The sequence below is a fragment of the Xenopus tropicalis genome, chromosome 1 (assembly GCF_000004195.4).
Source record: "Xenopus tropicalis strain Nigerian chromosome 1, UCB_Xtro_10.0, whole genome shotgun sequence".
NCBI classification, from domain to species: Eukaryota; Metazoa; Chordata; class Amphibia; order Anura; family Pipidae; genus Xenopus; species Xenopus tropicalis.
In genome coordinates this window covers 16297269-16322102 of record NC_030677.2, presented here as the reverse complement: position 1 = coordinate 16322102, position 24834 = coordinate 16297269, and the positions used below count along the sequence as shown (strand labels likewise).

General features: G+C 46.0%; 2 protein-coding genes across 12 annotated transcripts in view; both read left to right on the top strand.

The window, feature by feature from the left end:
• dctn1 (dynactin subunit 1) overlaps positions 1-12584 on the top strand; it is a 44099-nt gene extending 31515 nt beyond the window's left edge. For 8 of the 10 annotated variants that reach the window (XM_012955765.3, XM_002936284.5, XM_004911298.4 and 5 more), the window contains 20 exons: positions 99-203; positions 486-677; positions 1317-1433; positions 2022-2174; positions 2585-2745; positions 4939-5107; positions 5681-5749; positions 6090-6152; positions 6498-6647; positions 6978-7139; positions 7231-7362; positions 7444-7572; positions 7678-7820; positions 7955-8121; positions 8923-8937; positions 9844-9977; positions 10092-10281; positions 10359-10432; positions 10613-10702; positions 10838-12584. In XM_012955765.3, coding sequence (XP_012811219.1) covers positions 99-203; positions 486-677; positions 1317-1433; positions 2022-2174; positions 2585-2745; positions 4939-5107; positions 5681-5749; positions 6090-6152; positions 6498-6647; positions 6978-7139; positions 7231-7362; positions 7444-7572; positions 7678-7820; positions 7955-8121; positions 8923-8937; positions 9844-9977; positions 10092-10281; positions 10359-10432; positions 10613-10702; positions 10838-10975 — 2553 coding nt within the window. In that variant the 3' untranslated portion in view covers positions 10976-12584. The remainder of the gene's footprint in view (positions 1-98; positions 204-485; positions 678-1316; positions 1434-2021; positions 2175-2584; positions 2746-4938; positions 5108-5680; positions 5750-6089; positions 6153-6497; positions 6648-6977; positions 7140-7230; positions 7363-7443; positions 7573-7677; positions 7821-7954; positions 8122-8922; positions 8938-9843; positions 9978-10091; positions 10282-10358; positions 10433-10612; positions 10703-10837) is intronic. The other 2 variants (XM_004911296.4, XM_012955763.3) reach the window with 1 other exon arrangement.
• A 4081-nt stretch (positions 12585-16665) lies between these two features.
• adam33 (ADAM metallopeptidase domain 33) overlaps positions 16666-24834 on the top strand; it is a 61273-nt gene continuing 53104 nt past the window's right edge. Inside the window, exon 1 of one of the 2 annotated variants that reach the window (XM_012963957.3) lies at positions 16666-16761. In XM_012963957.3, the coding sequence (XP_012819411.2) occupies positions 16677-16761 (85 nt within the window). In that variant the 5' untranslated portion in view covers positions 16666-16676. 2 annotated transcript variants of the gene reach the window in all.

Below are 24834 nucleotides of genomic sequence, written 5' to 3'. Positions count from 1 at the left end.
CAAGGTAGGGACCCAGTCATGGTGGCAAGCAGCTTATAGATCACCCCTGCCATCGATAGTATGCATACCCAGCTGAGCCTGGTCTTTACCTTGCACAGGTTGATGCAGCTCTGGGAGCTGAAGAAATGGTGGAAACCCTGACAGAACGAAACTTGGACCTTGAAGAAAAAGTCCGGGAGCTGAGAGAGACCGTCAGTGACTTGGTATGTATCCTAACATCAATAAATCTGGGCAACATTGGGTTACGCTCAATGGGCCAACACGTCCTGACATGGAGGCCCATCAGCGCTGCTGCCTCTGCACAGACTTGTGTGATACTGATCGGGCAAGTCGCTATTTGCATTGTATACTATCTTCTATCACTCCCTTCCTCTCCCGCTGCTGGATTTTCAGGCCTCAGTAGCCAATTCTATTTACTTAGTCCCCCTGAATCAGACTGCCGCTGTGTTTCTGCAACTTTATCTCTGCATTCTGCCCACCCCCAGGAAGCCATTAATGAGATGAATGATGAGCTGCAGGAGAACGCCCGCGAGACCGAACTGGAGCTCAGGGAGCAGCTGGACATGGCCGGCGCCCGGGTACGAGAAGCAGAAAAACGCGTGGAAGCTGCGCAGGAAACCGTTGCAGACTACCAGCAGACTATCAAGAAGTACCGGGACCTGACTGCTCACTTGCAGGTAATGTGTTTAGCGTTGCTTTGGGGCATTGTTCTTTAAAGGGGTTGTTCACCTTTAAATTAACTTGTATGATGTAGTGCAGCGATCCCCCAACCAGTAGCTCGGGGGCAACATGTTGCTCACCAACTGCTTTGATGTTGCTCCCAGTGGCCAGTTTTACATTTCTGGCTTTGAGGCAAGTTTTGGAAGCACAGAGACACCAAATAGCCAATCACAGCCCTTATTTGGCATCACCAAAGAACTTTTTCACTACACTTTTTTACAAGTTAAAAAAAAAGATGGGGAACCCTGATGTAGAGAATGCTATTCTGACAATAACAATTCTAACAATAACAATAGAACTGGAGCCTCACAGAGCAATCGTTTTTTGGCTGCCGGGGTCAGTGACCCCCATTTGAAAGCTGCAAAGAGTCAGAAGATGAAGGCAAATAATTCAAAAACTATTCAATATTTATTTTTAAGTTGAAAAGTTTAAAGAATGGGCCATTCTATAACATACTGAAGGTGAACCCACCCCTTTAAGACTAATAATAAATCCGGTGCTGGGATTATCGTTGCTTACTGTGCCCACCCTCCATGCATGAACTCACAAACTGCCGCCTTTTCACTGGCCTTTCTCTTATTCATGTTGCTTTGCAGGAAGTGAACCGTGAGCTGAGGAACCAGCAAGAGGCCTCGGTGGAGAAGGAACAGCAGCCGTCGCCAGAAATGTTTGACTTCAAGATTAAGTTTGCGGAGACCAAGGCCCACGCAAAGGTGACTTTCCTTACATTCAGTGCACCATCCTGCCCGTCTAATCAGTTAGTGGCCCTTTCATGCTGCTGGCCCACACATCTCTGCTCATAACTGGGTTATTTATCCTAGTATACTGAAAGCATAGCATTAGGGGAGCATACCCCTTCTGTCCCAAGCTGTTTTTTCTTAGAAGCCATAGAGCTCAGGCAGATCATTTCTGGGTTATGGCTGACTTTTGAGAAGAGTGACTCAAGCATTGCCTCTCTTATTGACGTCTCTTATTATTATTTATATAGCGCCATCAATTTACGCAGCGCTTTACAGAATAGAGAGGTACAACAGACAGAACAGTTAACATGTACATATAAACAATTCACAAAAATGGTTTGCAGTTACATTTGGATGAGGATCGGAGACACCAGGGGGAGGGCCCTGCTCGCAAGAGCTTACATTCTAAAAGGGAGGGCTGAGACGTAAGGTCAGGGTAACTAGCATGGCATTAGAGTTCATGTAGGTGTGTAAAGTGACAGTAAGTGCGGAGTGAGAGGTGAGAACCAGCGGTTAGTGAGTGTTATTGGTAAATAACTGCCTTTATTTTTTTTCCTAAAGGCCATTGAGATGGAGCTGAGAAAGATGGAGGTTAGTCAGGCCAATCGGCATGTGTCCCTGCTAACATCCTTTATGCCAGACAGCTTCCTGCGACACGGAGGGGACCATGACTGCATTCTGGTGCTCCTACTGATCCCTAGACTGATCTGCAAGGTAAGTTCCTACATCACATCCAGGCCAGTCAGGAAACGTTGTTTCAATAAGGCAATTCCCATTTTCTGCAACTAAAAAGTATTTGGGTTTCTAGTTGCAAGGGCGGCAGTATGTCCCACCTGGCATTACCCTAACCGTTTATTAAATCGACAATAGTGTTGCTTTATTGGGACATTATTTCACTAATAGCTTGGCTTCATTAATTAGATTCAGTCCCCCTGGGTTATGAGAGGCCCGTGCCGGTGCCCATGGAATCTGGGCCATAATATTTCCCTGCTCTGCATTACATAAAGGAAGGGGAGCAAGGCTTAAAAGGATCACTGTGCCAGGTGGTCCCTGCATTAAACCCATTTGTTATGTAACTCGACGAGCCACATATAATGCATTGAGCCCTGTGCCCATCCCTACAGGCGGAGCTGATCAGCAAGCAGGCGCAGGAGAAGTTTGAGCTGTCGGAGGCGAGCGAGCAGAAGAGCGGCATGAGAGGAGCCGTAGGGGAGCAGATGAGCTTTGCAGCTGGACTGGTCTATTCCCTGACCCTCCTGCAGGCCACACTACACAAATATGAGCAGTAAGTGTAGCGTACACATTCTGGGGTTTTCACTATTCTATAGCCATAGGATGGTGCTGTTTGGCATAAATTCATTAAATGCTTATCAAGTGCTGTTGCTGCTAGAGTGTGTTCATGGTGCTAAAAAAAAGTGATATTAAAGGAATACTGACATGGGAAAACATTTTTTTTCACAAAACCCATCAGTTAATAGAGCTTCTCCTGCAGAATCCTGCATTGTAATCTGTTTTTCAAAAACACAAAAAGATTTTTTATAGTTGATTTTGTGTGGGGCTAGCCATAGTCTTCATTTCCCAGGGTGCCACAGCCATGTGACCTGTGCTCTGATAAACTTCAGGCACACTTTACTGCTGCGCTGCAAGTTGGAGCAATATTCCCCCCCCCTCCCAGCAGCCGATCAGCAGAACAATGGGAAGGGAGCAAGGTAGCAGCTCCCAGTAGGTATCAGAATAGCACTCAATAGTAAGAAATCCAAGTCCAGCTTGGGACTCCTCCAGTTACATGGGAGTAGGAGAAACAATAGGTTAGCTGAAAGCAGTTCTAATGTGTAGCGCTGGCTCCTTCTGAAAGCTCAGACTCAGGCACTATGAACTGAGATCGCACCTACATACCAATATTAAAGCTAAAAAAATGTAGTGAACTTGCCCTGCATTTTTCTGCCCTGTATGGCATCAGCCTAATCCATCAAGCTTCCTTTTAGATTCTATGCATACTCAGTAAATAATTCAGACAAAAGTAAACTCCTAAAAAGAATAGCCGCAAGAAAGGAATGTACTGCTTCCTGTTCCCAACAAGACAGAGGGAGGGCTGCAGAGTAGGCCTTCCTGCGCTAGAATAGTGTGCAGAAAGCACAATGAATCTGGCAGCCATCACTCTCTATATATTAATTTGAGAGAAGGCTGCTGGGAATAAATGTAATATCTACCCAGGCAGTTGTACTTTATCAGGATTTATGTGGGTCTGTGTAATCTGCCTAACTATCATGGTAAGGATGGAGGATTATTGGCAGTCTGCATCTTGTAAATATGCACAGAGGCGACTCTAATCCAGATTAAGGGTTTATAAATGGTTAGGGGGTGATTATACCTTATAGTAGCTGGATCACTTGCTATGTGCAGCTGTGCAGCCCGTAGAAAGCACTTTAGTTCTTATTTATGGACTGAAGCCGTTGGCAGATTGCTGAAAGTTATAGTTTAGCAGCATTTCAGGCCAATTAATATTCAAGTGGCCATTCAGCCTGACAGGCAGGATCATATGAAGGTAAAGGGTATTGTGCAACGTGCCATATGTGGGACAGATTAGTGACGTTACGTCCTGTACAAGCGTCGGCAATAGGATTTGCTGTTTGTTGTTCTTTAATAAAAAGCTTTGATAGGACCCAGGCAGCCGGAGCTGAATAAAGCGGGTGTGTTTATAGTGGCACCGCCCAACTCATGATGCCACGTGTAACCGGCCTGTCTGACCCATAAACCATAATGGTATATTTATCAGGCAAAAGAACTTAGGGGTCGGGAAAGAATTCTCTAGTAATGTGAATCAGTAATAGCACGAGATATTGGTGCCATTTTAAGCCATAAGTTCAAAAGAGTAAGTGCCACCAACTGGCAGGATTTACCCAGAGTGCCCCACAGATAGTCCATGTGTAGACAAGCCACAGGTATACTGGGGTCCTTGATGTTATTGTTCCTCCAGGTTGCACAGATCCAGTGGGGTTGATGGTTCCATAAGAGTCCAAAGGGCCTTAGTGGGAGGGATGTTGGTCTCTAGGCCTCCCTTCATTTGAGAAAGATGGTTCCACCCCTTCAGGGGGGTTTGAAACCTTCATGGGCTTCACGGCTCATTGTGCCTGTTGCTTCTTCTTCCTAAATCTCCCAAAAACTACACAGTCACTCACAACCCCTTAGTAAAATGCTTCCTAAATAACCTATTGACTTGCTTCACCCCTCCCCTCAGAAGGAGAAGCTCATCCCTTTGTCTGATAACCTTTCTGGGCTGTAGGTGATACGACCCAGACACAGTATGGAGAGGAAACAGAGGTGCAGCTCCCATATTGAAAGGGGTTCGGTTCAGCAGACAGAATGGCACCAGTGCCTCTAAGGGCTATAACAAGATTACTATCCAAATTTCAGAATAATTGGCATACAAGCACCGTGGCCACCCAGTGCAGAGAGTGACTATGATCTCTCCCCTCAGGGCTCTGGATAAGTGCAGCGTAGAAGTGTATAAGAAGGTCGGGATGCTGTACCCAGAGATGAGTGTCCATGAACGCTCTTTGGATTTCCTCATTGAGCTGCTGCACAAAGACCAGCTGGATGAGACCGTCAACGTGGAGCCCCTCACCAAGGCCATTAAGTACTATCAGGTACGTGAGGCGGGCAGGATAATAGCCTAAAGCAGTGATCCCCAACCAGTGGCTCAGGGCAACATGTTGCTCCCCAACCCCTTGGGTGTTGCTCTCAGTGCCCCCAAACCAGGGAGTTATTTTTGAATTCCTGACTTGGGGGCAAGTTTTGGTTGAATAAAAACAAGATTTCCTACCAAATAAAGCCCCTGTAAGCTGATAGGGTGCATAGAGGCCCCTAATAGCCAATCACAGCCCTTATTTGGCTCCTCTATGAACTTTTATGGTACTTGTGTTGCTCCCCAAGTCTTTTTACATTGGACTGTGGCTCCTGAGTAAGAAAGGTTGGGGACCCCTGGCCTAAAGGGATGCGAGAGAGCTTGGAACCTGTCAGAAACCCATATTCCTGTACAAGTATAACTTTGTCCCTGTGTCCATTATATTCTTGAGGGCCCCAGCACATTGCTACCTTGCTTATATCTGGCAACCACATCCCTGCCCTTATGCCTATATCTGGGGAGAGAGTATGATGTGTCTGAATGTCTTGGGGTACCCAGTCCTGTGTTGTTAATCTCCCCTTTTCTTTTCCTGCAGCACCTGTACAGTATCCACCTCGCTGACCAATCAGAGGAATGCACTATGCAGCTGTCTGACCACATCAAGGTAGTGTGAGCTTTGGTACTGATACATGTCTGTCTTCCATTCTCCTGTATGTATATTATCCTGTATGGGGGATTATAGGAAGCTGGCCAAAAACCAAAATCTTTCTATAATGTCTAACCCATTCCATATTTAAGATTAATTGCAAAGCCAAGACAACACTTGCCCAACTGTTTGACCCAAATGAGGTTGTTTGATGCCTGGTTCCAGTAGTTGGAACACATGGGGGTGCCCATGCAGAGAGTTGGGACCATATCCATGACTCCTTGTGCTACACTAATACAAGGTTATGTTCTATTAAATACATGCTGTCCTTTACCAAAACCTGTCTTTTTCTGTGCAGTTCACCCAGAGCGCCCTGGACTGTATGGGAGTCGAAGTGAGCCGTCTGAGAGCCTTCCTGCACGTAAGTGACCTTGTGACTGTGTCATGGGTTTTATTGTAATGCCCCCTGCTGGGGCAGATAATGTAGTGCAGTGCTTACCTGTAAGTAGCACCCAGCAAAGGGACTGTAGGGCTGAGAGATCCCTGTAGGTTGGTATAAAGCTGAAACCATACCAGAGCCATTTTGGGAAATAATCATTTTCTTTTTTATCTAAAAAAACACATGATGCCCAGATGTACTCTATATTTAATCCTACTTGATGGGCATTAGGAACATACTGTATTGTTAATGTACTGTCCCAGCTCAGTGCAGCTCCAGGTATTGTAGATTGAAGGCCTGTTTGATTATTAGCTCTCTCATTTGCAGGTTGGGCAGGAGAGCTCGGACTTTGCCATCCTTCTGAAGGATCTGGAGACCTCGTGCAGTGATATCCGCCAGTTCTGCAAGAAGATCAGACGGCGAATGCCTGGCACAGAGGCAGCTGGAATCCCTGCGGCTCTCAGCTTTGCACAGCCGGTAAGCAGAGCTGGCGATGGGAGGGGGCCCCCAGCTGTAACAACATGGCTGCTGCCAAGCTTGCATATCATTCATAGTGACTGTGATCAGCTGCTGGACTCAGGCTGGATGTATCCTGATACTGATATTAGGCTGCAGTGGGACTCCTCTGAACTGAAATGATGTAGATGTGGTGTAAAGAGGAGTCCTGCTGTTGTACATGATAGGCTAATTTACTAACATAGATACTAAAATGCATCAGGGCAGTTACCATAGCAACCAGTCACATTTGCCTATCGATTCCTGCTGTTTCTCTGCCTGCCTACCTCACATGCAAACCTTGATTTCTAGGTCTGTGAGACATTGCTGGATTGTCGCAAATATCTCAAGTGCGTGGTGGCCGTGTTCCAGGAAGTGGCGGCTGCCGGCGCTCAGATGATCGCCCCTATGGGAGAAAATGAGGGCCTGCAAGCTTTGAAGCTGGAAGATGTGGCCTTTAAAGCTACCGAACAGGTTTGGCCTAGTGCTCTGCTGACATTGTGAGCAACATATTTGCCTTGTTCCAGGGGTCCGCTCTTACACCTGTCTGCCCCCTTCTCTGCAGATTTATGGTTCAAAGGGCAGTAACCCATACGAGTGCCTCCGCCAGTCTTGCAGTGTTGTGATTGCCACCATGAATAAGATGGCCACTGCCATGCAGGAAGGGGAGTACGATGCAGAGAAGCCTCAAAGCAAGGTGCGTATTTACACTGTAGGTGGAGACTGGGGCTGTAAGAGCTGCTGTAAGATTCCATATTCATTCGGCCTCTTGTTTCAGTCACCTCCTCCGGTGGAACAGAGAGCGGCGGCTCTGCGGGCAGAGATAACTGATGCAGAAGGGCTCGGCCTGAAGTTGGAGGATAGAGAGACTGTCATCAAAGAGCTGAAAAAATCTCTAAAAATAAAGGTAAATGAATGGAGGGGCTTATTGTATTCAGAATCCAGCCCAGACCTGCTTTAAGCATCACTTGCCAAATTCCAGTCAGTTAATGGCATTTATTCTCCTGCTCAGGGCGAGGAGCTCAGTGAGGCCAATGTGCGGCTCAGCCTCCTGGAGAAGAAGTTGGACAGTGCCTCCAAAGAGGCTGATGATCGGGTGGAGAAGATCCAGACTAAGCTGGAGGAGACACAGACTGTGCTTAAGAAGAAAGAGAAGTAAGAATCCCAGGGGCAATAGAGTATGACTTATGTAATGTTAAATTCAAGGAACCTGTACAGGCATTTATAGTGATATATACAGTAATTCTTTGTGTTGTTTATTCATTCATGCACTTGAACTTGTTGTACAGAGAGTTTGAGGAGACAATGGATGCGCTCCAGGCCGACATCGACCAACTGGAGTCTGAGAAAGCCGAGCTCCGCCAAAGGCTCAACAACCAATCAAAACGCACTATCGAGGGCCTGCGTGGTTCACCTGCATCTGGTGTGGCTTCTATTGTATCTGGACTTGCAGGAGGTGAGAGACAAACTTGTGCTGTGATAGGCTAATAGTCAGCTCCCATCATGCTTAGCCATCAGCTAAGGGTAAGGTCCCTAGGCTCTAATTAGGCACTGAGCTTGCTAGCTAATGAGCCAAGTATGTTGCCAGGATTCTATTACTGATTGAGCTCAGGAACTGAATATGGTATCTTTACTGGAGCTGCTAAGTGATCTGATGATCTGTGTATTCCGACAAGTCTGGCTATCGGTGTATTATGGTTTCCTAGATATCAGGACTGAATGGAAAAATTAAGAGCAGCTCAGTGCCCAGATCTTTCCCTAACTGGGTAAAAACATATCTGTCCATATAGACATTGACCACTAGGGGGCAGCACAGGAGCGCACAAAGACTTGGATCCAGTTGCATTACAGTGGATTAGATCTGTGGCACAAAGACATTTTGGCTGCTCCCCATTTACATCAGCTGGAACACAAATTGCCCTTGGCATGTTCTTTACACTTACAAATTAGCCGAATCCGTTTGCCAGTGAGCAAAGCGTCTATGTTGTTAGCTTGGGTAGGAGTATTACATTTATTTTATATTGCTTCTCTGTACCCCAGAAAATGGGTGTTTCTTTTTGTTTTTTGTTCCCATTAACAACCTTTCCACAGGAATAGGCTTCTGGTTGCGGGTATGGCCGGTATGCCCCTGTACCCAGATGATGCCATTGATGCTGCTGCCCCTCTGTGCTCTGATCTGTCTCTCTCACTCTGCTTTTCTGTGTCTCTCCTTTAACTCTGCACTTGTCTCTGTCTCTCCTGCCCATTGACACACCAGAGGAAGAGCAGCGAGGTACAGTACCACAGGCGCTGGTCCCCATGGGATAGGCACATACATGAACTGTCTCTCATACCATCAGTGCCTGAGCATCCTAACTGTTTGTAACATATCGGTCCATTTGGTAAACAGCAGCATTTCACTAGTGCACTTGAGATTAACCTTGTTGCTATGGATGATATCCCTGCTATCCAATAAAGCTGCACCCCCTGTACTTACATATAGAGCTCTGATTCCCTCTGCCTCCTGCTCCTGGGGTGGGGACACTTTCCTAGCTGGCTTCTAAGCTGGGACCAAGCCACACCCAAAGCCATGGGAAAGAGAACAGCCAAGGAGAGGAAGTGCAGGAAATCAGAGCTGTGGGGCAGATAGGATTCACTGGCTTGGAGAGCAGCTCCTAATGGAAATGGGCTCAGGTTTTATCCTAAATGGGCTCATACTTTCTAGTTTAGGTTTGTACTTGTGTGTGTATATATAATATATTTATTTTGCATCTGGTCAACTTAGTTATTTGTTCTGGTCCAACTTTCTAAGCTTCAGTACCACTAACTTTCTGTATCTTTACACTCATACTGCCCATAGGCTTTATGTAGGGCTGCCCTTGTTATTAGTGGGCTATTAGTAGGTTGCATGGAACCTTCCGTGCTGTTCCACATGTCACTTCATTTGGGTCAATAGCTGCCCATACAAACTCTGCATGTCCAGTATATGTACCACTGCAACCCATGTATGTTATGCCAGGAGACCCAAGACTTCTTGGTTAGCTGTATGGAATAAATTCATCCAATCGGAGCACAGTGCGGCTTACAGGGGCACACATGCATGCTTTGTTGCACCATGTGAATGCATGCTTGCATGAGTGAGGGTTCCTCTGTGTTTGTGTTATTGCTCTCTCTAACTGTCCTTATGTTGTTCCCACAGGAGTATCATCTGGCCAGTCCTTGCTAAATGGCTCTGGCCCAGTCCAAGTGAAGGATTCTCCATTGCTGCTGCAGCAAATTGATGCCTTGAGGCTTTCAATGAAACACCTGAAGCATGAGAACAACAAGCTAAAGGTACAATTTAATGGCGGCTCCCTGCTAAACGCTCTTCCGAGCCAATCCATCCCCCACCCATGTCTCCTTCTTGCCTCCAGCTGTGTAATCCACCCCCTCTGATCTGATCCTCAGGCCCATCAGATAAAGGCAGATCTGGCCTCCTTGCCTGCATTGCATGTGCCCAAGCTTTCCCTCCCCAAAGACCGGCAGAGGGAGGAGGCCTTGTCAGGAACCCTGTACCGAAAGACCAGCCAGCTGCTCGACGCCCTGCAGCAAATGAGCGCCAACGCCAAGGTGGTGGATATCGCACACAAGAAAGCAGGTATGTACCAGTGTGGTTATGGGTAAGGGCCCTGATCTGCCAGCTGGGGTTCCTCATTCTCTAATTCCCTCTGGTAGGAAGTCCTGCAGTGCATCTCCTGGAGCAAACGGCCCGACTCAAGTCTCTGAGTGACACCATAGACAAACTAAAGGTAAGTGTTCAACAACCAGGGTATCCCAGTTTCAGATGCATTGGGCTCTGCACTTGATTGGTAGATGGATGCATGCATGATGGGACTTGGCCCCCAGGGGCCACTAAGACAGAGATGTGCACAGGCCTGTGCTGCACTGTTCCATCCAGATATAAATGTTCTTTACTCTTTCCCTAAAAGGATGAAGTAATGAAGGAGACCGTGGCACAGTGTCCCGGGGCGAACGTTCCCACAGACTTTGCCACCTTCCCGTCCTCAGACTTTATTAAGGTAAGTACCTGGCTTTTCAGGGGCCAAATTTTATCCCTTATTTAGTGGAATGTAATGTTCTCTGATGTCAAACATCTGTACTATCCTATATCATCTGTCTTCTGTGTTCTGATTGGTTCATATCGGTCCCTGCAGGCCAAGGAAGAGAAGAAAGAAGACACCGTTTACATTGGCAAAGTGACCCTTTCATGCCAGCCGGGACACGGGCAAATCCACAAGCTTGTGCTGACCCCGGAACAACTGCACGAGCTGCACGAACGGCTGATCTGCTAGAGCCCGGCTGCAGCTGCGCCCCCGAGAAGCGTGTGTGTGCGGCCAGCTCTGCGTGTATTCCCACTAAGCATGTTCTGATGAGCAGCGTGGAGCTTGGCTGACCTCCCATCAGCCCCAGGGGGTGAACGAACTCTGGGCAAAAACATAAAGTCGGCGAGTGTCACGCTGAGACAACAGTTCTGTATGGCCACACAGCGTACATCTCTCTTCCTGGAACCCATCTCTATTATTTACTGTCTGTAACTGACATTAAGCACTTGGGTTTGGCTTTGGCCAATAGGGTGATACAGAACAAGTCCCAGGCAAGGGTAGATATTCCTATTGTAACAGGCACTTCTGTTGGAGCTCCATTGTTCCTGATGTATCTGCGCTGCCTCCTATGAATTCATGAAGTCTGACACTAAGTATGTGATGCAGTGTAGCAAGGCTGAAGTGTGATTGGATAATAGTGAGGATGATGACGTTACCTTTTTGGATGCATGATGTACCCAAAATCTTTAAAGGAACAGTAACGCCAATAAATGAAAATATATCAATGAAATTAAATGATAATGTACTGTTGCCCTGCACTGGTTAACGTTGTGTGTTTTGCTTCATCGTTACTATAGTTTATATAAACAAAGCAGCTGTGTAGCCCCGGGGGCAGCCATTCAAAAGGAGAAAAGGCACAGGTTACTTAGCAGATAACAGATAATCTCTATAGAATATAATGGGGTTTTATCTGTTATCTGCTAAGTAACCTGTGCCTTTTCTCCTTTTTTCATCTTGATTGGCTGCCCCCAGGGCTACACAGCAGGGTAATTATATAAAATATAGTAGCTTTTCTGTAGCAAACGCACCAGTTGTACCAGTAATATAATATAATATATATATATTACTTTAAAACACTCTTTTTTTGTGTTACTGTTCCTTTAAGATACAGATTAGCACAGGTCCATCAGTGCCGAAGGCTCCTGGTAGAGACCAGCATAAGAACAATCTCCATTGCTTTGCTATCTAACTCTCATTATTGCCCTGTCTTATTTCTTGTCGGTACCATGGGTTCTAGTCCTTGCTGAGGCCATACTGCCTGTCAGTCCGTATAGATGATTACTTGCACTAATACACGCACTTATACAGAATATTCAGTACAGAACAACCACTTCTAACATTAAAAGATAATCACTGTCCTCTCCTTGTTCTTATTCTGTCCTCTTCTGAACATAGCTTGTCAGAGGCATATATATACATGTGTATTTGCTTATGTTAAAGTGCCTGTAAGGAAGAACTTTCCTGTGGGGGACACAGCAAAGGGGTTAAAGTGCTTCAGTGTTTGTAGCTGAGCTGTGTCACAAGATGGGAGAGATGTACCGGCCCACAGCTCCAGTATCTGAAGGAAAATACTTGTATCTATGGGGCCCCATTATACAAATGGCCATTTCTTGTGAGAGGAGGACGTGCTACATATTTCAGCTGTCGGTTACTGAACAGAAGCCCGATTGCCTTGATACCTACCTGGGACTTTACTAAAATGCTTTCTGTATGGTGGAAAAGCAAAGATCTGTAGGAAAGTGCTGTATTCCAGGTAACTAAATAAAGGGTTAACTGTCTGTGCAGCTTCTCATCCCTACACACGTGTATCTGGTGTTACTGGGAATGGATATTGGGAGTCACAATGCTTGGAATTCCTCAAAAACATCTCCTATGATGTGTTATAGGAATCCTTGGGCTCATGGCTCAGAGGAGGAAATTCAGTTTGAAAGGTAATGGTAAATACATGGAATTTTGTTATCCTTCAGGGTACCTATGTACCTGCACCAGCCTCAAGTTTTAGCATCTCAATAGCAGCAATGATCTAGAACTTGTCACTGGGGCTCCCCATCTTGGAAAGTGTCTATGACACTGCACATGCTCAGTGGGCTCTGGGCAGCTGTTGAGAAGCTGAGCTTTAGGAGGAGTTACTAATTATCAAGCAGAAAATGAGGTTTGTCTCATAGAGGTGATGCTACAGGGCTGATTATTACATTCTGATGCTAATTGCACTCGTTTCTCAGCTGCCATGTAGTAAGTATCCGTATTAATTACTAATCAGCCTTATATTGTGACATTTGTATTCTGTATATACAGTATATTGTGAGTGGGTCCCTAAGCTCAGGTTATATTGTGCCATTTGTATTCCGTATATACAGTATATTGTGAGTGGGTCCCTAAGCTCAGGTTATATTGTGACATTTATATTCTGTATATACAGTATATTGTGAGCGGGTCCCTAAGCTCAGGTTATATTGTGCCATTTGTATTCTGTATATACAGTATAGTGTGAGCGGGCCCCTAAGCTCAGGTTATATTGTGCCATTTGTATTCTGTATATACAGTATATTGTGAGCGGGTCCCTAAGCTCAGGTTATATTGTGCCATTTGTATTCTGTATATACAGTATATTGTGAGTGGGTCCCTAAGCTTGGGTTATATTGTGCCATTTGTATTCTGTATATACAGTATATTGTGAGTGGGTCCCTAAGCTCAGGTTATATTGTCCATTTGTATTCTGTATATACAGTATATTGTGAGTGGGTCCCTAACTCATGTTATATTGTGCCATTTGTATTCTGTATATACAGTATATTGTGAGTGGGTCCCTAAGCTCAGGTTATATTGTGCCATTTATATTCTGTATATACAGTATATTGTGAGCGGGTCCCTAAGCTCAGGTTATATTGTGCCATTTGTATTCTGTATATACAGTATATTGTGAGTGGGTCCCTAAGCTCAGGTAAGTGACAGCAGCACAGAGTATGGGCAGGGAATCAGCAGAAAAGAAGATGGGGGGCTACTGGGGCATCTTCAGAGGCACAGATCTTGCTAAAGGGCTGTGGGGGCCCTGGGTTGGTACAGAAGCCCAAACTATTGCACATTTTCAGCCTACTTCTTTAATTGGTCTTTAGTTCCCCTATAAGTCTAATCTCCTCTTAGTACTTATTCACATACAAAGATTCTCTGTATCTCTGATCTCTTTCCCATGGTCAGACAGGAACCCCCCCCCTGGATAGGTGAATCCAAGCTCCCTCTACTTCTCATCCCAGAGATGAATAAAGCAGACCAATAGCTTCATTTAAAGGGCAATCAGCTGCCACCCAACCCTATCCTGCCTGTAATGTCCAAAATCCAATATGAAATTCCCCAACCAGTGTCTCTATAGTATTAAGCCCCACCCAACCCAACTGGTTTTACAGTCAAGGACAAAGGATAGTGGGTGATGCTGAGGGTAGGGGTTGGGTTACCTAATGGGGGGGGGGGGGGGGGCGCAAACAAATGATCATTGATGAAATCTGGCTCTGTGTTTGACCTGCTTTATCCCCTATGGCTGATATGGAGGCAGTGCCCCCCCCCCCGGGCAGCTATCCATCCTGGCACTGCTCCGTCTCCCTATAAATAAGATGTCTCTGAGGGAAAGCAGATGGCGGAAAGATTCCTGTTTCCCCGAGTCCATTCAGAGCCAAGTCCACATGAATAAATATTTATCTGGCAAAATTACCTTAGTGCACAAAATAAACTCCCCCCCAACAGTAGGAAGCGTTTAGCTGAGCTGTGTATCCTACCAGAGCCACCTGTCGGAAATCCCAATTAGCGTGTCCCCTTTCTCTAACCTACATAGTAAGCATGAGTTTTACTATGATGCAGAGAGTGATATTCTGAGACTATTTGCAATTGGTCTTCATTTTTTATTTGTAGTTTTTTTTTTTTGTTTTTTTTTAATGATTTCAGTTTTTGTTCAACAGCTCTCCAGTTTGGAGTTTCAACAGTTATTTGGTTGCTAGGGTCCAAATTACCTCAGCGACCAGGGTGTGGTTTGAATAAAAGACTGATATATGAACAGGAGAGGGAAAGATAAGTTATATAAAGTAGAAATAATAATTAAACTGTGGCCTTAGTTTTTTTTTTTTCAAACAGGGTAAGTGACCCCTGTTTGAAAGCTGCAAAGAGTCCTTTGCAAATTAAACATCCATACCTGTTATACAGGTAAATGTATTTAAAAATCTAAGCTGTCAATCATGTAATGTCTGCCCCGCCTCTATACCTCAAGTTTGGGTGCAGCCATATATACTGGGGGCTTCTCTTATTGCTGCTCTGGGGGGTAATAGTATTCCCTGTCCCTGTTGTACAGGTAAGGGAAAGCTGCACCCTTGTACTTGGGTTACTGGGGCAGGTACTGATGGGAATGTATTATAAGGGATAATGTACCCCCTACTGTAAATGATAAGGATATTAGCAGTCACTGAGGGGTTCTGTGCCCATATAAAGGCACAAGGCTGCAGGCTGAGTTATACAGGGAACTCTGAGTATCACTCATGTATTATAAGGGATAATGTACCCCCTACTGTAAATGATAAGGATATTAGCAGTCACTGAGGGGTTCTGTGCCCCCCATATAAAGGCACAAGGCTGCAGGCTGAGTTATACAGGGAACTCTGAGTATCACTCATGTATTATAAGGGATAATGTACCCCCTACTGTAAATGATAAGGATATTAGCAGTCACTGAGGGGTTCTGTGACCATATAAAGGCACAAGGCTGCAGGCTGAGTTATACAGGGAACTCTGAGTATCACTCATGTATTATAAGGGATAATGTACCCCCTACTGTAAATGATAAGGATATTAGCAGTCATTGAGGGGTTCTGTGCCCATATAAAGGCACAAGGCTGCAGGCTGAGTTATACAGGGAACTCTGAGTATCACTCATGTATTATAAGGGATAATGTACCCCCTACTGTAAATGATAAGGATATTAGCAGTCACTGAGGGGTTCTGTGCCCATATAAAGGCACAAGGCTGCAGGCTGAGTTATACAGGGAACTCTGAGTATCACTCATGTATTATAAGGGATAATGTACCCCCTACTGTAAATGATAAGGATATTAGCAGTCACTGAGGGGTTCTGTGCCCATATAAAGGCACAAGGCTGCAGGCTGAGTTATACAGGGAACTCTGAGTATCACTCATGTATTATAAGGGATAATGTACCCCCTACTGTAAATGATAAGGATATTAGCAGTCACTGAGGGGTTCTGTGCCCCCCATATAAAGGCACAAGGCTGCAGGCTGAGTTATACAGGGAACTCTGAGTATCACTCATGTATTATAAGGGATAATATAATTTACAGCCGGGGCTACAAGGGATTAGAAGTCACTGAGCTGGGGGCAGGGACCTCCCATCTGATGGCACTGGGGGCACAGGTAGAATGGGCAAAGTAAAACACATCAGACACACAAGTTAAGCTCCCATTCTCAGACTCACACAACACGTAGTTTGTGCAATAAATAAACGCACTTTAGCGCACACCCCATGAAATCGATTCAGGCGCATATTTGCCCTGGGGAACACTTGGCTACTAATGTTAACGCCCAGGAACGCGCTTTGCCAGCCCCCCAGGCATTACCTACTATGCAGGGCATCCCTTGCTACCTACGGACTAGGTATTCTGTAGCCCAAATTCGATTTAACCCTTTAAAAACACAAGTTACTTATTGAGCTAAATACACAAGGGGCTGATAAGGATAAGCAGCCCAAGGCTCCAGTGAGAGACATACAGAGCGCTCCAGCTGTGGGGAGAGGCCCCGCCCAGGAGTAGAGGGGGCGGGGCTGTGCGGAGCGCACACATCCCATACATATATAGGGTGGGGGGGAAGGAGTAGGGGCTGAGAGCGGACTGAGCCGGGGATGGGGACGGAGGGTTGGCTGCACACATGGCTGGGACTGGGGGCTGTGTTTGTGGGGCTGCTCCTGGCTCCGGTGGCGGCACTGGGTGAGTACTGAGGGTGCCTGACTCTGTATAAGGGGGGTTGGTTGGGGTGCGGCCATGTATACTGGGGGCTTCTCTTACTGCTGCTCTGGGGGGGTTAAAAGTATTCCCTGTGCAGGGAAGCTGCACCCTTGTACTTGGGTTACTACTTGTGTTTGTTACTACTTGTGTTTGTTACTACTTGTGTTTGTTACTACTTGTGTTTGTTACTAGTTGTGTTTGTTGTTACTACTTGTGTTTGTTACTGGTTGTGTTTGTTACTACTTGTGTTTGTTACTACTTGTGTTTGTTACTACTTGTGTTTGTTACTGGTTGTGTTTGTTACTGGTTGTGTTTGTTACTGGTTGTGTTTGTTACTGGTTGTGTTTGTTACTAGTTGTGTTTGTTACTAGTTGTGTTTGTTACTAGTTGTGTTTGTTACTAGTTGTGTTTGTTACTAGTTGCATTAGTGTCTGATAGCATCACTATCCCAGTACAGGAACCCAGTGCCATAAGTACAGTCACTGTATGGGGAGCTTATTAGCCAGTCTTTCAACTCACTAGCCAGTCATACAGTTTATTAGCCATGCATATTATTATTAACTTTTCCCTGAAATCCCAGGGCTGCTGAATGTAGACCTGTTGTGTTCCCTAATAAATCTGTCCCACAAAGCTTTGTGCCCAGGAGTAGCTGAGTGTGTAAGGGGTTAAATGTCCCCCCCATACAGGGGTAACTGTGGGACTGTACATAGCAGTGCAGAATAGGAATGTGCATGGGGTTAAATGTCCCCCCATACAGGGGTAACTGTAGGACTGTACATAGCAGTGCAGAGTAGGAATGTGTATAGGGTTAAATGTCCCCCCATACAGGGGTAACTATGGGACTGTACATAGCAGTGCAGAATAGGAATGTGTAAGGGGTTAAATGTCCCCCCATACAGGGGTAACTATGGGACTGTACATAGCAGTGCAGAATAGGAATGTGTATGGGGTTAAATGTTCCCCCCCATACAGGGGTAACTGTGGGACTGTAGATAGCAGTGCAGAATAGGAATGTGCATGGGGTTAAATGTCCCCCCATACAGGGGTAACTGTGGGACTGTAGATAGCAGTGCAGAATAGGAATGTGCATGGGGTTAAATGTCCCCCCATACAGGGGTAACTGTAGGACTGTACATAGCAGTGCAGAGTAGGAATGTGTAAGGGGTTAAATGTCCCCCCATACAGGGGTAACTATGGGACTGTACATAGCAGTGCAGAATAGGAATGTGTATGGGGTTAAATGTTCCCCCCATACAGGGGTAACTGTGGGACTGTAGATAGCAGTGCAGAATAGGAATGTGCATGGGGTTAAATGTCCCCCCATACAGGGGTAACTGTGGGACTGTACATAGCAGTGCAGAATAGGAATGTGTATAGGGTTAAATGCTCCCCCCATACAGGGGTAACTGTGGGACTGTACATAGCAGCGCAGAATAGGAATGTGCATGGGGTTAAATGTTCCCCCATACAGGGGTAACTGTGGGACTGTACATAGCAGTGCAGAATAGGAATGTGCATGGGGTTTGTGCGGTTTTGGGAGTGCAATACAAGCCGGGGTACTGTGAATGTGTTTAATAAGGATAAGTAGAGATTGATGGAACTCAGCTGCCCAGATACACTGTAACGGTTGCATTTCCACTTCCTGCCTGTCAGTTGCTGCGATTCTACACGCTCAGTAACTAGAATTACTCACACAGCTGCTTCCCCTGCTCAGTCACTGGCATTGTCCTGGGGCCCCAAGTAGCCTGACTCACACACCAACTGGGTCTACTGTGTGTGCCTGGGTCCTGGCTGTGTGTGTGTGCCTGGGTCCTGGCTGTGTGTGTGTGCCTGGGTCCTGGCTGTGTGTGTGTGCCTGGGTCCTGGCTGTGTGTGTGTGCCTGGGTCCTGGCTGTGTGTGTGCCTGGGTCCTGGCTGTGTGTGTGTGCCTGGGTCCTGGCTGTGTGTGTGTGCCTGGGTCCTGGCTGTGTGTGTGTGCCTGGGTCCTGGCTGTGTGTGTGTGCCTGGGTCCTGGCTGTGTGTGTGTGTGGCTCAAGAAATCTCACTGAAAACCTGCAATTTACAGATATATATTATGGGTGACAGGCTCCCCAGTATACAGATGTGCACATTCCCTGACGTCCCTGTTTGTGGCATTAGATCTGCATATGAAAAGAAATCAGTTGCCAAAATATAAAGTGTTTTTGCATGAAAACAAGATGTAATTGTGCAGACAAATGGATATTGTGTATTTGTGAGCCAGCTATTGTGATGGCAGGATGAGTGTTTCCTGTGTGACTGTCTTGTCTGCCATACAGACAGCAGCCCTCTCTCTGGGTTTATATTCCACATAAACATTCAGGATGAAACCCCCAGGGCACAAGGCACCATAGCTGAGAGGCGCATTTCCATACACAGCAGTGTGCCTGATATCATTAGGGGAGAGATAAGGAAGCCTGGCAGGGCCAGAGCCAACAAAACCAATCTACATTCCTCTAATGTGGCAGACACAACTGCAGCAGGGATTCGGCTTGTGTACTAGTAGAAATGAGATTATAAAGCATTTCTTTGATGACAGCAGCACTTAAAACATAGATGGAAAAGTTTAAAGTTGGGAATTGTCAAATTTTTAAAATATAGTTGTTTGCCCCAAAATATGATAAACTGGAGTGGTCTGTGCCTGCCTGGGCAGGTATTCTATAACCTGAGCAAGAATGCTGCGGAACCGGTATAGTTACCCCTGCCCTTTGACCTGATCCACGTCTGCCTTTTCTCTGCCGCTCAGATCCGACTGACCAGTCTGACCAACAGTCCATGTTGTTATGGCAGCGCCACCCTTCTGGGCACCCCTTGCCATCGCACTGTGACCCTGGGCCTGATGCACTCAGTGTGTGCCTGACTAGCCACTTTATCCCATGGGGTGTAGATACAAATCAGTCTCTATGGATCAGTGTGTGCCTGACCAGCCAGGTTATCCCATGGGGTGTAGATACAAATCAGTCTCTATGGATCAGTGTGTGCCTGACCAGCCAGGTTATCCCATGGGGTGTAGATACAAATCAGTCTCTATGGATCAGTGTGTGCCTGACCAGCCAGGTTATCCCATGGGGTGTAGATACAAATCAGTCTCTATGGATCAGTGTGTGCCTGACTAGCCACTTTATCCCATGGGGTGTAGATACAAATCTCTTTGGATCAGTGTGTGGCTGACCAGCCAGGTTATCCCATGGGGTATAGATCAAGATCTCTATGGATCAGTGTGTGCCTGACCAGCCAGGTTATCCCATGGGGTGTAGATCAAGATCTCTATGGATCAGTGTGTGCCTGACTAGCCACTTTATCCCATGGGGTGTAGATACAAATCAGTCTCTATGGATCAGTGTGTGCCTGACTAGCCACTTTATCCCATGGGGTGTAGATACAAATCTCTTTGGATCAGTGTGTGGCTGACCAGCCAGGTTATCCCATGGGGTGTAGATCAAGATCTCTATGGATCAGTGTGTGCCTGACTAGCCACTTTATCCCATGGGGTGTAGATACAAATCAGTCTCCATGGATCAGTGTGTGCCTGACTAGCCACTTTATCCCATGGGGTGTAGATACAAATCAGTCTCTATGGATCAGTATGTGCCTGACCAGCCAGGTTATCCCATGGGGTATAGATCAAGATCTCTATGGATCAGTGTGTGCCTGACTAGCCACTTTATCCCATGGGGTGTAGATCAAGATCTCTATGGATCAGTTTATTTTGGATAAGGTTTGCCTTTAGCTGATTGAGTTGCTGACACTAATGTGCCAGGCGATGAGAGATCCGACATTCCCTGGGTGTAGGGTAACCTAGAATGGACAGGTGTTGCCTAGTTTCAGGGTAAAAGGGGAAGGGGGGGTTGCCCCGAAACGTCGGCCAGATTGAATACTTTTAGTCTGCGAATGCCCCATCTGGGTATGTGGATGGGTTGTTGGTAGATGAATGAATAGGGAGGCAGCCATTCTGGGTTTGGCCCCTAGTACTGTCTCTATCCGTCAGGCCTTGGGGCCAATGGGTTGGATGGCATGTATGGTCTCCGTTATCTATAGTGCAATTAAAACAAAGATTTTTATGTTACGGGTCGGTCATCTCGGAGTGAGTTCTTTAGTGCCGGGGAATAACGGACAGATGGATCTTTGTTCTGCCCAGTGTTACGGACACATCAGCTGCTGAGTTTACCCACAGGAGTCTGGATGCTAATCCCCCCCAAGCCACGGCGGCCAAGAAGAATCCCCCAAACATTCAGCTGTTTTCTTAAGTACATTCCTTACCATGGAACAGCTTCTCAGCCCAGAATAACTCCCAGCTAGGGGCCTGTCCCCTGCCATGTATCAGGTTAATGAATCCTGCTATGTGTAACTACAGCACTCCCAGGCCCCCGGGATTATTCATTCTTTGGTTAATGCTTTATAAAGACAAGCAAACCTTTTTAATTTTTCTTTATATTCTGACCATACAGGACATTGGAGTCCATGGGACACGCAGATAGCTAGAATCTCAGCCATAAAGCAGGGCAGGACTGCTGCTTACAATGGGGGGGATCAGATAGGATCTGTGCCACTGTGACAGAATGCTCTGTTATACAGATAGCTAGAATCTCAGCCATAAAGCAGGGCAGGACTGCTGCTTACAATGGGGGGATCAGATAGGATCTGTGCCACTGTGACAGAATGCTCTGTTATACAGATAGCTAGAATCTCAGCCATAAAGCAGGGCAGGACTGCTGCTTACAATGGGGGGGATCAGATAGGATCTGTGCCACTGTGACAGAATGCTCTGTTATACAGATAGCTAGAATCTCAGCCATAAAGCAGGGCAGGACTGCTGCTTACAATGGGGGGATCAGATAGGATCTGTGCCACTGTGACAGAATGCTCTGTTATACAGATAGCTAGAATCTCAGCCATAAAGCAGGGCAGGACTGCTGCTTACAATGGGGGGATCAGATAGGATCTGTGCCACTGTGACAAAATGCCTTTTTATGTAACATACTATTCTTAATAGCCAACATCCAAAGCTTGTGCTGTGCTGCCTGGCATGGCTTCTGTTTGGATTATCTGGAAACAGATCCTGGATGTATGAAATTATATTTGTAATCAGAATTATGGCCTGTCTCAAGCTGCCGGTTAGCTGGACACGCAGAGGGGTTGCATTACGTCCGGGTATCATTGTGTCGGCACAAGAGGAGACGTGCATCATTCAATGAACTCAGGTCGGAAGCCTGGAACAGTGGCTGCTTATGTTCTGGGTAATGCAGGCCGGTACCATCAGAACATTTCCTTTGGAGATAATGGATATATTTCCTCTAAACAATTTGTGGTACAGCGGCGCCTTCCCCATTCAGCCAATTTGGCAGAGTTATTTGGAACAGGATTGGTATTGGTGATTTATCCATCAAACCTTGTACCCCTTTGGCACAGGGGTGACAGAGAAGGGTTAAAGCACTGGGGCAGTTAATTAGGCAAATTCAAGCTGACTGTGGGGGGTTTATTACTTATTGTATGAAACAAAGGCAGAGAAGGGCAGCCATGTATGGGGAACCGTTTGCAGATAACGGAATCATCCTGCTTATCATCCCATTGATGGTTCAGGGAAGCTTCAAAGGTTCTTTGTCATTGTCAGTAAGTGGTGGCCCTTTTGGGGGCCTGGGGCAGTACCTGAGGGCCCCACCTGACAGCCTAATCTATTTGATGCTTAATTGCTCTGTAGATATGCCTTGGGGCCCAGTCTGAAGGACAATTGGATGAGGTTTGGGGTAAACAGTTACTTTGCTGTCCTGAATAATCTTGAAACTACAACACAATGACATGTTTTCCCGTTGCTACCATCTATGTATTATGTTCTTACAGGGTAAGGGGGGGTCTGACTGAATGTTGGGGCCTAAAGGTGGCCACACATGGCGATTTGCGATCTTTCATGCGACCATCGGTCAGGGCTGAAACAGCAGATATGAAGGTAGAAACAATAGGATTTCTACCTCCTTCTGCCGATTCAGCGCTGAAGGCAGATTTTGGTCAGGCGCCTTCTATGGCGCCCGATCAAAATCTTTTAACTGGCCCGATCGGCGAGTCGACCGATATCAGCAGCCTCCTGCGATATTGGTCGACTCGCCGACTTGCCATACACGGATGATATAATCGGTGCGTGTATGGCCAGCTTACAGCAGTCTGAGATTTGTAGTTCAGTAGTAGCTGCAATGGTGCTGATTTAACCCTTTACACCTACCCAGGGAGGCCCTTGCCTCTCTCGTATAGTAAACATCATGTGAGCCGCTGCTTTATATGGAAGTTTTCAATTACTTCTCTTTTTATGGCAAACAAAAAAAAAATGGTTTAACAAAGCGAATTCTGTTCTGGGCTTTTTATCCACCCGCTTCTCAGATTCTTTCAAGAGAAAGTCACGAAGGGTTAAGTTCTATATTTTTCTTTAATGCACATGAAATATTCCGATGTATAGGAGTCATGGGAAATTCTCTCCGTGCCTGTAATGCTCTGCGCCTGCCAAGGCACTATTCCTGCGCCCAGATATCAAAGAGATATACAGTGTTTATACAGACACAGCCTAAACTATGAGTGCCGGCCAAGGGGGGGTCTGTATGTGTTATTCCGACACACTGGTGCGTTCCATGGGGCAGTTGTGCAAATCATATTACAGAGAACATCAGATGGGTCAGAGCAGGGCGAGTGGGGGAGCCAAGTATTGAACTGGGGCTGAACTCTTATCCCACACTGACAAGATTAGTACAGCCAGTAATGGCAGTCGCCTTATGGGAAAGGCTTATTCTCCTTTATTTTACATACAGTATATGGTGAGGATCCCAACATTGCCTTCTTTAGACAGTACAGTATGGGGGTACAGCTTATTGTGTGCCCAGAACATTCCTTCTCTGTATATTTGTATTTATACATATGGGTAGGGGGTGCCATAGTGTTTCCCTTAGACAGTAGAGTATGGGGGTACAGCTTATTGTGTGCCCAGAACATTCCTTCTCTGTATATTTGTAGTTATACATATGGGTAGGAGGTGCCATAGTGTTTCCCTTAGACAGTACAGTATGGGGGTACAGCTTATTGTGTGCCCAGAACATTCCGTCTCTGTATATTTGTATTTATACATATGGGTAGGGGGTGCCATAGTGTTTCCCTTAGACAGTACAGTATGGGGGTACAGCTTATTGTGTGCCAGAACATTCCTTCTCTGTATATTTGTATTTATACATATGGGAGGGAGGTGCCATAGTGTTTCCCTTAGACAGTACAGTATGGAGGTACAGCTTATTGTGTGCCCAGAGCATTCCTTCTCTGTATATTTGTATTTATACATATGGGTAGGAGGTGCCATAGTGTTTCCCTTAGACAGTACAGTATGGGGGTACAGCTTATTGTGTGCCAGAACATTCCTTCTCTGTATATTTGTATTTATACATATGGGTAGGAGGTGCCATAGTGTTTCCCTTAGACAGTACAGTATGGGGGTACAGCTTATTGTGTGCCAGAACATTCCTTCTCTGTATATTTGTATTTATACATATGGGTAGGAGGTGCCATAGTGTTTCCCTTAGACAGTACAGTATGATGGTACAGCTTATTGTGTGCCAGAACATTCCTTCTCTGTATATTTGTATTTATACATATGGGTAGGAGGTGCCATAGTGTTTCCCTTAGACAGTACAGTATGGGGGTACAGCTTATTTTGTGCCCAGAACATTACTTCTTTATTTGTATTTGTAGATATAGCTGGGAGCTTCCATATTATATATCCCATATGGCCTCATAGAGTAACTGCACAGACAGGGTTTCTTATCCTTTTTCAAAGTGACCCACATTTTGCCAGCTGGGCTTGTTGTACAATTTATTATCTCCTTCAAATTACCAGGAAAATATGTTTTGTTGCTGTATGGTGATATTTATTTTTAAAAGGATCTTGGTGACCAACCCTAAGCTTACTATGGGCCCTGAGCTGTAGGTTAATAAATGCGGGGCCAGTAGCCTTATCTCCCCTTTGTCCCTATCCTACAACAGCTGGACTCTGTCTCCCAGCACTTCTCA